The following is a 14,988-nucleotide window of genomic DNA, read 5'->3' as shown; positions in this document are numbered from 1 at the left end:
GTCTTCCCTGGAGCTGCAGCACTGTCTTCCCAGAAGCTGCACCATTGTCTTCTCTGGAGCTGCAGCATTGTATTACCTGATATGCAATATTGTCTTCCTGGGAGCTGCAGCACTGTCTACCCAAAGCTGCAGCATTGTCTTCCCTGGAGCTGCAGCACTGTCTTTAATGGAGCTGCGGCACTGCCTTCCTTGGAGCTGCAGCACTGTCTTTCCTGGAGCTGCAGCACTGTCTTCCTTCTAGTTGCAGCACAGTCTTTTCTGGAGCTGCAGCGCTGTTTTTGTTGGAGCTGCAGCACTGTCTTCTTTAAAGCTGCAGCACTGTCTTCCTTGAAGCTGCAGCACTGTCTTCACTGGAGCTGCAGCTCTGTCTTCTCTGGAGCTGCAGCACTGTCTTCAATGGAGCTGCAACTCTGTCTTCAATGGAGCTCCGGAACTGTCTTCTCTGGAGCTGCAGCACTGCCTTCCTTGGAGCTGCAGCTCTGTCTTCAATGGAGCTGCAGCTCTGTCTTCTCTGGAGCTGCAGCACTGTCTTCAATGGAGCTGCAACTCTGTCTTCAATGGAGCTCCGGAACTGTCTTCTCTGGAGCTGCAGCACTGCCTTCCTTGGAGCTGCAGCTCTGTCTTCAATGGAGTTGCAGCTCTGTCTTCTCTGGGGCTGCAGCTCTGCCTTCCTTGGAGCTGCAGCTCTGTCTTCAATGGAGCTGCAGCTCTGTCTTCTCTGGAGCTGCAGCACTGCCTTCCTTGGAGCTGCGAGTCTCCTATAGGGGAGTGATTCGGTTCAGGACTGAGGAGGCTGGAATCAGAGTAGATCATCCGCAGCAGTGTGCCTCCCGGACCATAGATTTGGGTGTTATTTGGGAGTAAGAATCTACACGGGTTTTCCTGTTCGGGTTCACTTAATGAACGTTTTGTCTTGTGTTAATTTTTGAATAGTAAGGGGTGCCCCGCACTTGTTTTTCAAAACAACTTTTTCAACACAAAACTCTTTTTTCAGGAGTTTGCCCAATGGATCTTTGTCATCATTTCCTTTTTTAGATATATGCTGCACACATATTCGCATATGCAAGGGCTATTTACAAGCCACACCGTGACAATACAAGGCAACTGGTCTGTGGCATCACTTGAGACAATCTGATTCCCTTAGGTCCTCCCACTTATTTACATAATGACACTGTACTGTGGCCCTTGGGAGGTCAGAGCTTTTGTTGTTAGGCTGGTATAACATCCTGAATGATGCTTTCCTTGTAGTGCCACCTGTGCAATAACATTAGCTGAAAATGCCAGCTCTTGGCCTCAATGTAGGGAATCGGGTCCCCATGACAATAAGTAGAAGGACACCAGTGAAAACATTAGATGCTTAGTCACATGTAGGATTCATCCTCAAAAGTTGGGAGGTGTGAAGAACTTGTAAACATATGTTGTATATATGTATTGTTGAAATATGTGTCATTTTGTGCAAATGTGGTATACGTGTAAGTTACAGTGACACCAATTGTCTCAAGCGATGCCACAGACCAGTTGCCTTGTATTGTCACGGTGTAGCTTGTAATTAACCCTTGCATATGCGCATATGTGTGCAGCATATTTATAACAAAGGAAATGATGATGAAGAACAATTTGACAAACTCCTGACAAAAGAGTTTTGTGTTGAAAAAGTTGTTTTGAAAAGCAAGTGCGGGCCACCCCTTACTATTTAACAATTAACACAAGACAAAATGCTCATTGAGTGAACCCGAACAGGAAAACTCGTGGACATTCTTATTCCCAAATAATACCCAAATCTATGGTCCGGGAGGCACACAGCTGCTTATAATCTTCCTTGGAGCTACAGCGCTGTCTTACCTGGAGCTGCAGCACAGTCTACCCAAAGCTGCAGCACAGTCTTCACTAGAGCTGCAGCGCTGTCTTACCTGGGGCTGCAGCACTGTCTACACCAAAGCTGCAGCACTGTCTTCTTTCGAGCTGCAACACTGTCTTCCCTGAAACTGCCGCACCGTCTACTCAAAGCTGCAGCACTGTCTTCACTCGAGCTGCAGCACTGTCTTACCTGGAGCTGCGGCACTGTCTACTCAAAGCTGCAGCACTATCTTCATTGGAACTACAGGGCTGGCTTAGCTGGAGCTGCAGCTCTGTCTACTCAGAGCTGCAGCACTGTCTTCGCTGGAGCTGCAGTGCTGTCTTACCTGGAGCTGCAGCAATGTCTACTCAAAGCTGCAGCACTGTCTTCACTGGAGCTGCAGCGCTGTCTTACCTGGAGCTGCAGCACTGTCTACCCAAAGCTGCAGTACTGTCTTCACTGGAGCTGCAGCGCTGTCTTACCTGGGGCTTCAGCACTGTCTACCCAAAGCGGCAGCACTGTCTTCCTTCGAGCTGCAACACTGTCTTCCCTGAAACTGCTGTACTGTCTACTTAAAGCTGCAGCACTGTCTTCAATGGAGCTGCAGCACTGTCTTCAATGGAGCTGCGGCACTGTCTTCAATGGAGCTGCAGCACTGTCTTCAGTGGAGCTACGGCACTGTCTTCAATGGAGCAGCAGCACTGCCTTCAATGGAGCTGCAGCACTGTCTACAATGGAGCTGCGGCACTGTCTTCAATGGAGCTGTGGCACTGTCTTCAATGGAGCTGCGGCACTGTCTTCAATGGAGCTGCAGTACTGTCTATCCAAACTGCAGCACTATCTTCCCTGGAGTTGCCGCACTGTGTACTCAAAGCTACAGCACTGTCTTCACTGGTGCTGCAGCACTGTCTTCAATGGAGCTGCGGCACTGTCTTCCCTGGAGCTGCAGCACTGTCTTCACTGGTGCTGCAGCACTGTCTTCACTGGAGCTGCAGCACTGTCTTCAATGGAGCTGCCACACTGTCTACTCAAAGCTGCAGCACTGTCTTCAATGGAGCTGCTGCACTGTCTTCACTGGAGCTGCAGCACTGTCTTCCCTGGAGCTGCAGCACTGTAATAATTGGAACTGAAGCACTGTCTACTATGTAGCTGTGGTACTGTCTTCTCTGGAGCTGCAGCACTGTTTTCCATATAGCTGTACTGTCTTCCCTGGAGCTGCAGCACTGTCTTCCCAGAGCTGCAGCACTGTCTACCATGTAGCTGCAGTACTGTCTTCCCTGGAGCTGCAGCACTGTTTTCCCAGAGCTGCAGCATTCTCTTCCACTGAATTGCAACAGTGTTGCTCCTCTTTCACTGATTTCACCCCGCATTACATTAGAAAAAATAACGCGTTGTTTTAAAATCACATTATTTATGTGTATATAAAACAGGCAGAAGACATAAAACAGAACTGACAATTGTAGTTTCAAAGGCTGCTACATAAAAAATACAAACTGTACACAAGCCTGCATTTACAGGTATCAGAGAAAGGAGCCCAAGAAACACACTGAGAATGGTTATCATTTAATGCAGGTTTCCTGATGTCCAGGCAGCAGCCATTACAGGAAGAAGTTGCTCCAGAGCAGAACCAAACATAAAATGGCCGCCTCCTCCCAGATGCATCACTGTGGAGTCCAGTGGGTTTAGAAACAGTCTCAGGGCCAAGCCATTAATCTGGGCCACCCACATTTCTAGTCACTGACAGGGACTATTTTACTACACTTAATTTAACTTTATATTTGTATTTCTCGCACTATAATTAATATGTACATCGAGAAAACTGGACATTTTTCTTTGTGAGCTATAGAGTTCTGAATTTTCTAGGTCCGTGGCAAGTACCTCATCTAGTCCAAGATTATTATTTGCATTCTCATACTAGTAATCTCATTTATCCAACTATAAAGACAGGGCTAAAAGCAGGGCCAGTAGAATTATGTGGCAATGCCGAACCAAATTAAATGTCAAGAAGAGGAAAATTATGCGGCATACTGCAGCACTTTATATGCAGTAACATTTTGACATTTTAACACAGTAATTCTAGCTGCGCAAAATAGTCACATCAATAGCACAAGTTTAACTCCTGAATACAGTTATCAGCAACTGAGCGATGCCCAGGTAGCCTGGCAGGGGTCTGCCCCCGCACGGTACCAGGTGTGGCACTCTTTGTTTGTGTATTTTTATGCATTTCACCTCAAAACATTTTTTATGATGTCTGAAAAAATAGGCAGCAGACAGTGGATTGAGGGGCAAGTACTGCAAGTCCATGACTGCAGAAAAAGCAGTGACTGAAAATTCACATAATTCAAGTTCTCCTGACGATATGTACAATAATGTAAAAAAAAAAAAAGACTGGATTAAATGAAATATTCATTACACGGACCGGGGAAATTTATGCTCTAAGGCTGTCGTTTTTATATGGCTCGGTCTTCACACACATGTGTATATACAATTCTCTTTATGGCAACACACCTTTAATGACACAATTCAGGATGCAGGTTGGCTAAAATCCAGACGTCCAATAATAAAAATGCATGCATTCTGGGAATTGTAGTTCTGGTTCCGTTCAACTGATCTAATTGCACAAATTCAGCTGGAATCGATGCCACGTGCCAGGAATCCCCACGACTGAAAACGCTGTGTCCTTGTGATGTGAGGTTTTCTTAAAGATTGATTTTGGGGGGAATGTTCATCTCCCAGCTCCTCACTGTCACCCTTGGTACACGTGTGAGGGTGGTGCACGAGGCACAACCATATTTACTCTACTTTGAGTGATAGAAATGATTGCTTCTTCCTCTGGCTGTGAAAGGCTGAGAGGCAAGAGTTTGGAGGGACAATTTTTGAACAGTTTGTGTTTTTTAACAATGTTGGGCCACAAGTGAAGTTTCATGAACAGAACAAAGATAGATAACTTTACAAAGTGCGAACTTTGTAAAGCTTGCAAAAGTCTGCAGTAGAGATAAACATTATCCCCACCGCCAGGGGGAGCACGTAAAGTAATGCTCAGTGGCAACCAGGAGGGGTGGAAAGCAGCGGTCAAACCTTGTGAGTAGTTGAGAGTAGCATGGCAGCTTTGTGCCGAGCAGTACGGAGTTAGCTCCATGTTGTGCAGCCTCCATGTTTCCAGGCCCAGCCTTTTCTTTTACCAAACATTGTTATCAAATGGACCAATCCCTTTGGTTCAATGCAAGTAACAAGGTCTAAAACTCCCAGAATGCACTGGGTCCTTAAATGGAAGCCATACATCTGAGCCTTTGGCGGTACAAGAAGGGGGGACTGAAGGACTTTGGAGGGTGAAGAATTCTTTGAGGCAGGTGATCCCAATGAATCCTACAAACTTCAGAGGTTTCTCGTGTGTTTGAAGGGGGAAGATGAGTCCAAGGAGGGCGCGTTCAGTGCTAAGTATGCTGCCCTTACTTACAAGGTGAAAGGGATCCCGGCTCTCCAGTCGCACCCAATTGTAGGTCCTGCAGGGGTCATTCGAGGTACCCTGCACACCAGTCGCACCCAATTATAGGCCCTTCAGGGGCCATTCGATGGTGGTTTGTTGGGGAAGAGTCTACATGCTTTGAACAATGGGCAGTGGGTCCACTTGGAAGGTGTTCTCGCCCAGGGCTCAACACTTCTCTCAGATACACACAGACATTCATAATTGGCAGGGCTAGATTAAGCAGAAACTTTAGGGGACTCATTCCTGGTCTAGAAACAAGCTCACATTCCTGCTTTGTGGTTGGCTTAATGAAGTGTCATGAATTGTGCAATGCTACTGGTTGCACCTGTGGGAGTTTGTTTACACACATGCCTCTACCTGGGGGAGCGGGGTACTTTTTAGAGATGTTTCTGTGTTTACCTCTGCGGATGGTAGTCTGCACCATCTCCTTACAAATTTCTGCACGCTATTTAGGGATCTGTTTATCTGAACAAGAGGAAAAAAGTGTATGCACCACAAGTCTGTCTATCTGAATTTATAGGTAGACTAGTGCATTTTTACTTGGGACGCGTCGCTGCAGTCCATGCTCAGGTTATGTTGATGTTGGTTTCTATTTAGCACAAGTTTGTGCATACGGAACATAAATGGTATGTTATGTGAATTTGTAGAGCGTGGCTCGTCACCCGTGAGGTTCTCCAGGCGCGGTCTGTTAGTGAATATGAGATGTTATACCCAGGAATGCCTGTTTGTGACTTCTTCGTATGCATAGTTAAATCAAAGATTTTTATACATTTATTTGTCTGTATGAAGGGAAGTTCATATAGCCAGGGTTTCAGTTGGTTAGTTTTATATTCAGATTGCCCTGTTTCTCTATGCAGGAGTTTTATGTCTCTTTAAAGTTTCTAAAACTATGATCTGTTTGCCTAGGCGGCTACTCTCCGGCACAGATTGCTTTTGAATTCTAGCCTTTGAGAGAAAGCAGGCATTTGCTGTATGTGCTCCCATGTTTACTCTTCGACCGAGGAGAGAGGCGTGCCACTGGTATGAATGTCCAACCTTGGGGAGGAGGGAAGGCATGCCTCTGGTGTGGAGGGTCCATGACCATCTTTAGAGAGGAACTAAGGGGAGTCCTTATTATCCAAGCCCAATGCCCAGTCTTAGAGAGGAAGTGAGGTGTGTACAGCCTTGTCGCGGTGAGGGGTAGCTCTGGTGTGCTGGCTCCATGCTTAACCTTAGGTAGGCTTGGATAGAATGTGATGGGTAAACCTGGCACTAGGCCCGATGGCCAACCTTAGAGAGGAGAGAGAGAGGCATGCACTTGGTGTGCAGAGTTCATGTCCAGCAGTGGAGATCAGGTGAGGAGTAACCCTAGCGTGTCTGTGCCATGGTTATCTTTACAGCCGAGGGGCAAGTTTCCCATGGCACACAGGCTCCTAGGCCATCCTTCCTGAAGAGAAGGCATCACATGTCCTTAGAATAGGTGCTCCCTGGCCATGGCCTGTCCTAGAAAGGGTGTGCTAGATGTAACTAGTATGGTGGCCCCATTGACAGCCCTAGTGAAAGAAAGTAATGCATCCCCTGAGTGCAGACTCCTTGCCCAACTCTCAGGGAAGGAGTGATTCAGTGAGGAGTTCAGATTCCTAACCCTGCTTTGCAGAAGAGGTGAGAGGTCTTCTAGGTTCTAGACTCAATGCCCAGATCTAAAGAGGAAGTGACGTCAGCCTTTGGGGCACAAGTTCCATGCTCAGACTGTAGCTGTCCAGGGTCTTTCCCTTTGTGGACCTTGTTGTGCCCGTCTTCCAGCCTGGCCTCCAGCGTGGGAATTGTTGGGGGTGTCGGGCTGAACACCTCCAGCACTGAATACCCCAACACCAATTGCACCATCATTGCCACCCCCTTTGATGTCTGGAATACAGATCGTAATGCCCGGTCCACATACTCATCCCTATCAAATTCTGCACCTTTTTTCTCGCGAATATGTTCTCTCCGCCCTCTCTCTTCCCACTGCCTTTTCTTTTATAAGTCTCTCCATCCCCTTCTCTTCCTCCTACTTTTCCTCTTGCTTCTCGCACAGATGCCTGCCTTAACCCTCTCCTAGGTCAATTGTGGATATCCTTATTCCCTCGCTCGCACCTTTGTATTTCCTAACTTCATTCATTCATTATCTCCTCTGCCGCCTCCTGCCATCCTTTCTTCCCGGTCTCTTATTTGCTATCAGAGCCCACCCATAGTTTATTTCAGTCTTTCATTTCCCACTCCCTGCTTTCCTTCCCTCTACTACAACCCTCTTCTGCTCCTCATTCACTTCCCCCCTCTTCCTCTCATCTCTTGCTATCTTGACCTGCCTCGCCTTCTCTCCTGTCCACTTGTCCTCAAAGGTCCTCCAAGATCACAGTGAGCAGGTGAGTCCTGTCCTGCCCCTGCAATAGCGGAATCCAGTTACTATAGACATAAATAACAGCTGATATAAAATATAGACTGCCCCTGAATGCAGGGGCACCTTCAGCGGTGGCACACTGTGCGGTCCAGTAAGGAGGCTTTCTCCTTACCCAAGATATCTCTGTGTGGTGAGGTTGGCAGTGGAAGCACCACTTAAGAAGATGCTACTGCAGAGAAGGGGTGCAGGTGGTGTCCTCAAGCTGCAAGCCTTCCTTTGTTCAGTAGAAAGAGCTCAGATGTGACGCCATGTGGTTGCCGGCGTGCCGCGGTGTGACGCTGGGGTTCTGGTAGACGTTGGTGGAAGTTGAATTCCAATAGGGTGTTGGGGATCCAAAAAAGCTAGGGGAAGTGACGGGGATTGGTGACGGGTGGGAGATGGGGTAGGCCAGCTTCTGCTGGTGCTGGTGGTGGTACGGGGGTAGGTACTGCAGGTCCGAATGGTACTTATACATTGCCGGGTCGCTTGGGTGGCTCTGCTGAGCTTGGGAAATGCCCTGGAAGTCAAACTTGTAGGCATAGCGTTTGCCATGCACTTTGGTCATAATGTTCTTGTCGTAGTAGTAGCGCAAGGCACGACTCAGCTTGTCGTAGTTCATATTGGGCTTACTCTTGCGCTCGCCCCAGCGCCGCGCCACCTCATCTGGGTCGGTCATCTTGAACTCGCCATTGGTGCCCTCCCAGGTGATGCAGGCCGCGTTGCTGCTGTCGGAGAGGAGCTCTAGGAGGAACTGCCAAAGCTGGATCTGCCCGCTGCCTGAAAGAGGACCAAGAAAACTGAAGCATGAGAAGAAGAGCGGAGAGCTAGAGGTAGAGAGGGAAGTTGGGGCAGAATCTGGAAGGAATGGAAAGAGTAGAAGGACAAGAATGGAAATGCAAGCAGATTCACCCTTTCCTCTTCATGCATTCCCAAGCCTCTGGGAGGAGAGCGGCTTCATAGGTACCCATGGAGCACTCTCCAAGGTTCAGGTGCAGGAAAGAGATGATGCTTGATGCAGAGGCAAAGATTAGAGCAGGGAGGAGGGTGAGATGATGCTTTCCTTCCATCACAGGTGGAAGCCCAGGAGCTTTTGGGAAGGTTTATCACCCGCGTTTTATGAAGGCACATTAGGCAGGCTGCAGTGATAGGTGGTCTTTCACATAGTCAAGATGATTCTGGATCACTGACAAACACCGAATAAAAAGCTTTATATTTACTTATAGAGCGTTTCAGCTGCCATTATCCGATCCAATAGTTCCATAAATGGCCTAGCATTGTCAGTTCTATGGTGCACATTTCTATTCACCCCGAATGAACACAGACCGAGGCAACACCACTTGCCTCTTTCATGTTTGTAAGGAGCCCAGTTGCCATGTCTGTCCCTGTTGTCCTAAAAACAGACATCTTTGCTTGGGTCATTGCTATAGATTGCAGGTAAAGCTGCTTTTCATGCTTCGTAAGGAAGTGGTGTTTTCTTATTTAGGATGTTGGTACATATTTCTACTCCTACTGAATTGTGCAGTACAAAATCCAAAATATCAGTGTACAATTTAATGAATGAACTTTGCCGATCACACTGATAATATGTGTGTTTGCAGCTGGATCCAGAGTAAAATATACTCTAGAAATGTCAAGCTCCCAGGATCCTAGGTGAGACTGAGCATGTGTGTAGGGCAGTGAAACAAATCGACACTTGATTCTTGAATTGCTTCTCATATGTTAGAATGTCATGTGTGCCACAAGCTCTTTTAAGGGCTGTGGGGGTTCTTTCCCTGTAGTAGCTGCAGCAACAAGGGTTGGGCGCGGAAAGACAGCGAGAAAGAGATGGAAAGAGAAAGTGAGGGGCTGATGAGAAAGAGTGATGGTTGACATAGAGTATAGGCAGTGCTTTGGAATGTGCACAACAAACAAGAAGTATGATACATATAGACATTATTTAATTACAAAATGCGTTCATTGGAAAGAGGCACAGAGAGATGAGATCTAGAGACCTACCTGGATTTGACAACCGGCTGCTTGTGGGTCCCAGGATCTGATAGGGGTCTGCTAACAAAGAGAGATGCCATAAGTGTCTGAAGATGACCATCAGAGCCTTTAAATGTGTCTACCTCTTCTGTACTACAGCTCCTAACACAGGGACCAGGGCAGAATGCAAGCAGGACTCTGCCTATTGCTTTAGTGCCAACCACATTCTGCATCCATAGATTCTAAATATCAAGGATGGAATATTGAGTTGTCACAATATCGTGACCGGAATATCGAGGAACAGACTATCGACAGGTGAGCCTGTCTACACTTTCCATACCTAACACTACATCTACTTACCTTGATGGTATACATCTTCAAGGTATGTAGAAGTGGAGTTAAGAATAGTAAATGCATACCTAACACTACATCAACTTACCTCGATGGTATACATCTTCAAGGTATGTAGATGTGGAGTTAAGAATAGTAAATCCATACCTAACACTACATCTACTTACCTTGATGGTATACATCTTCAAGGTATGTAGAAGTGGAGTTAAGAATAGTAAATCCATACCTAACACTACATCAACTTACCTTGATGGTATACATCTTCAAGGTATGTAGATGTGGAGTTAAGAATAGTAAATCCATACCTAACACTACATCTACTTACCTTGATAGTATACATCTTCAAGGTATGTAGAAGTGGAGTTAAGAATAGTAAATCCATACCTAACACTACATCAACTTACCTTGATGGTATACACCTTCAAGGTATGTAGAAGTGGAGTTAAGAATAGTAAATCCATACCTAACACTTCATCAACTTACCTTGATGGTATACATCTTCAAGGTATGTAGATGTGGAGTTAAGAATAGTAAATCCATACCTAACACTACATCAACTTACCTTGATGGTATACATCTTCAAGGTATGTAGAAGTGGAGTTAAGAATAGTAAATTCATACCTAACACTACATCAACTTACCTTGATGGTATACATCTTCAAGGTATGTAGATGTGGAGTTAAGAATAGTAAATCCATACCTAACACTACATCAACGTACCTTAATGGTATACATCTTCAAGGTATGTAGATGTGGAGTTAAGAATAGTAAATCCATACCTAACACTACATCAACTTACCTTGATGGTATACATCTTCAAGGTATGTAGAAGTGGAGTTAAGAATAGTAAATCCATACCTAACACTACATCAACTTACCTTGATGGTATACATCTTCAAGGTATGTAGATGTGGAGTTAAGAATAGTAAATCCATACCTAACACTACATCAACTTACCTTGATGGTATACATCTTCAAGGTATGTAGAAGTGGAGTTAAGAATAGTAAATCCATACCTAACACTACATCAACTTACCTTGATGGTATACATCTTCAAGGTATGTAGATGTGGAGTTAAGAATAGTAAATCCATACCTAACACTACATCAACTTACCTTGATGGTATACATCTTCAAGGTATGTAGATGTGGAGTTAAGAATAGTAAATCCATACCTAACACTACATCAACTTACCTTGATGGTATACATCTTCAAGGTATGTAGAAGTGGAGTTAAGAATAGTAAATCCATACCTAACACTACATCAACTTACCTTGATGGTATACATCTTCAAGGTATGTAGATGTGGAGTTAAGAATAGTAAATCCATACCTAACACTACATCAACTTACCTTGATGGTATACATCTTCAAGGTATGTAGATGTGGAGTTAAGAATAGTAAATCCATACCTAACACTACATCAACTTACCTTGATGGTATACATCTTCAAGGTATGTAGATGTGGAGTTAAGAATAGTAAATCCAGACCTAACACTACATCTACTTACCTTGATGGTATACATCTTCAAGGTATGTAGAAGTGGAGTTAAGAATAGTAAATCCATACCTAACACTACATCAACTTACCTTGATGGTATACATCTTCAAGGTATGTAGATGTGGAGTTAAGAATAGTAAATCCATACCTAACACTACATCAACTTACCTTGATGGTATACATCTTCAAGGTATGTAGATGTGGAGTTAAGAATAGTAAATCCATACCTAACACTACATCAACTTACCTTGATGGTATACATCTTCAAGGTATGTAGATGTGGATTTAAGAATAGTAAATCCATACCTAACACTATATCAACTTACATTGATGGTATACATCTTCAAGGTATGTAGAAGTGGAGTTAAGAATAGTAAATCCATACCTAACACTACATCAACTTACCTTGATGGTATACATCTTCACGGCATGTAGATGTGGAGTTAAGAATAGTAAATCCATACCTAACACTACATCAACTTACCTTGATGGTATACATCTTCAAGGTATGTAGATGTGGAGTTAAGAATAGTAAATCCATACCTAACACTACATCAACTTACCTTGATGGTATACATCTTCAAGGTATGTAGAAGTGGAGTTAAGAATAGTAAATCCATACCTAACACTACATCAACTTACCTTGATGGTATACATCTTCAAGGTATGTAGAAGTGGAGTTAAGAATAGTAAATCCATACCTAACACTACATCAACTTACCTTGATGGTATACATCTTCAAGGTATGTAGATGTGGAGTTAAGAATAGTAAATCCATACCTAACACTACATCAACTTACCTTGATGGTATACATCTTCAAGGTATGTAGATGTGGAGTTAAGAATAGTAAATCCATACCTAACACTACATCAACTAGTAGTTCGATATTTTGGTCATGATACTGGGACCATTTGATATTCCGTACCATAATTGTCGAAATCATCATCCCCGACTCTCTCACCCTTACAACTCCCATAAGGGGAGCCTCTCCTTTCAGTCAGACCTTTTACTCCAGCCCATGATTCCGGCCTTCCTAATTCCAATCAGGAATCATCTCAGGCATCAGCAACATCGGCATCTCTTCATTACCCCAAACTATTCACTTCACTTTCTTCAGCACGCTTTGTCTTAGCATGCCGTGTGTACCACATGCTCTATTGAGAAGTGAGGTGGTTTTATTCAGGCCTGGCTGGAGTTTTACACTGCAGAACTTCGTGAAGTGCTGTAAAATCTCTGCCGCAGTCCATGGAGTTCCACCAGCGGCGGAGTCTGTTAAGTTGCGCTGCTCGCACTGATTTTTAGCGCCAGGAATTTGTCCAGAGGGCGCTGCTGCTTGCTGCCGCTCGAGTACACATTCTAATCGAGAGGCAGCTTTCTCGACGCAAGCGGCAGAATTCGGAACACGAGCAGTCGCGACCTGCAGCGATAGCCTGTGTTGAGAAATCTCCCTGGGAGGAGATCTAGCATACGATTTTTTCTCATGAGCATTCACCAACTTAACATCGGCGAGCCGCTCAAGAGCAAAAACTCTGCTCCACGTCACTTTGACGGGTTTTTTGGAACTCCACGCTCCGCACAAAGCGAGAAGTGGGCAAAACTCCTCAAACTCTGCCGGCGGAGCAGAATTCTTGGCCCACCTCTAGTTTTATCCTAATCTCTATAATCTGAGTTCAAGTGTCCCTATTTTAATCTTGTCTTTACATGTTCATGCACATGATTTTTCAACCCGCTGCGGACTGTGTTTCTTCCTTGTGTTTCCCCTTTCCCAATGAACGGTTTATTATCAGAATGTGGGCAAAGTGACAATACACAAAAATATTGCATTCTAAATATAAAGAATCATAAACATTTAGAGATAAGTACAGGTTTATTACAGTTTAATCCACATATATTTACCTTGACAATATTTCTATATTTATGGTATGTGGAAGTGGTGTTAAGAATAGTACATTTATAGTTACTTGCATTCAATTTCCAGAATAATTTTTTGGGGGACTACATATTTAGGCTATAATATTTTTGCATATTGATATTTTTGGTCATCATATTCCCACATACAACGCCCTGATCATTGCTGTCAGATAAAATCTCACTCTAGGTCAGTCTCGTCTTACGCTAATACTCCTTCTTAAATGTTTAGATCATACATGTGTCACCCCAGCTTCCTCCATCATCCTAAGAATTACAAGGAAAGGACAAGTTTTTACCCGAATGGGGTCTCCTATTTCTTGCAGCAACCTTCAGAACTTTGTGCTGCTTGAGGGCGAGTCTGTTATCCAAATGCATAAACTCTTGTGCAAAGAGCAAGAGAAGGATATATTATATATACCACCATAAAGCTGATACTAATCCTTAGCATCCAAGAGGGCCTCTCGCTAAAGCAGAAGAGAGAGATGAAACCCAGCTCACAGTATCATGCCCTGCATTGCTCCATTGACAGGAGTCCTTAGCGTATGACTATCAGTAGGCAATTCGAGTATAGAGGTCCACGCAACTTATTCCTAAAATATATTTAGCATTTTGAAAAATCTAAATATTCTTCAGAAGAAGAGTTTATTTTACATTCTGTGTGATGCTAGAGCAAGGTATCAAATCATGATAGTATGGAAGTCAGAATAAATTCAAAGAATTTGTGTTTGCCTGGACTCTTTTAAATGGGTGATATCTTTGGATATAGAAAATATGTCTATGGTCACTTTAGTGTGAATGCAGTGGAATTCAAATTAATGTCTAAGTTGTTTTTATTGAAACAAGCAGATGAAGTTGAGGTTGAACAAGGAAACCACTGCATCAAAATCAAATACATTTAAAATTAAATAGGCTTTTAGCAGAAGGACTCCTTATTTTCTACATGTCCCACAATAGTCAACAAGCTAACGAGACCAGTATTATGGGACTCGTCTCATTCTAAAGCTGCCAATAGGATTGTTAAATCAACTTATTTAATCACCTTATTTTGTTTGGTTGTTTCAAGAATTTCTTTCCTCAGCCTAAATGTGATCATTGTGTATCAAAAAGAGAAACTTTGACCAAATTTCAACCTTACTCACATTGAATGTGTCCTATAAACCTCTTGTCGCATGCACAGCCATTGGTTGTTAAATAAAGGTCAGCCGTGCAGAAGGTTTGGTAAGTTTGTCGGACAGCCATGCTCTCATCTTCTGGCAATTTGCCACCAGCATCAGTTATCACTAAATTTATATCTTCACACGAGACTTCTTTAAACTCATAGACTAAAATATGTTTAGTATGATCTCCTTTTTGAAGATCGAATTAAGATTATTATACGTTTAGTAAAACATATGTATACGGGCTATTTAGGCCTGTGTTACCTCATTGCTCATCCATTGCACAATATCATCTTTATAATTATTTTATGAATCCGACTTTCCATAAAGTCAGATATCTGGTACCCCCACACATTGACCCGCTGAGAGGTTTTCCTCGGAGGT

At 44.0% G+C, this 14,988-nt stretch overlaps 1 protein-coding gene across 2 annotated transcripts in view; it reads right to left on the bottom strand.

The window, feature by feature from the left end:
* Positions 1 to 3,231: 3,231 nt before the first annotated feature.
* Positions 3,232 to 14,988, bottom strand: part of LOC146809102 (retroviral integration site protein Fli-1 homolog) — a 291,307-nt gene continuing 279,550 nt past the window's right edge. Inside the window, exons 8-9 of one of the 2 annotated variants that reach the window (XM_085615905.1) lie at positions 9,715 to 9,765; positions 3,232 to 8,496 (exon numbers count right to left, since the gene is read on the bottom strand). In XM_085615905.1, the coding sequence (XP_085472031.1) occupies positions 7,961 to 8,496; positions 9,715 to 9,765 (587 nt within the window). In that variant the 3' untranslated portion in view covers positions 3,232 to 7,960. The remainder of the gene's footprint in view (positions 8,497 to 9,714; positions 9,766 to 14,988) is intronic. The other variant, XM_085615906.1, reaches the window with a different exon arrangement.

This window comes from Triturus cristatus, chromosome 7 (assembly GCF_964204655.1).
Source record: "Triturus cristatus chromosome 7, aTriCri1.1, whole genome shotgun sequence".
Taxonomy (NCBI): domain Eukaryota; kingdom Metazoa; phylum Chordata; class Amphibia; order Caudata; family Salamandridae; genus Triturus; species Triturus cristatus.
This window is presented reverse-complemented; position numbering and strand designations above follow the sequence as displayed.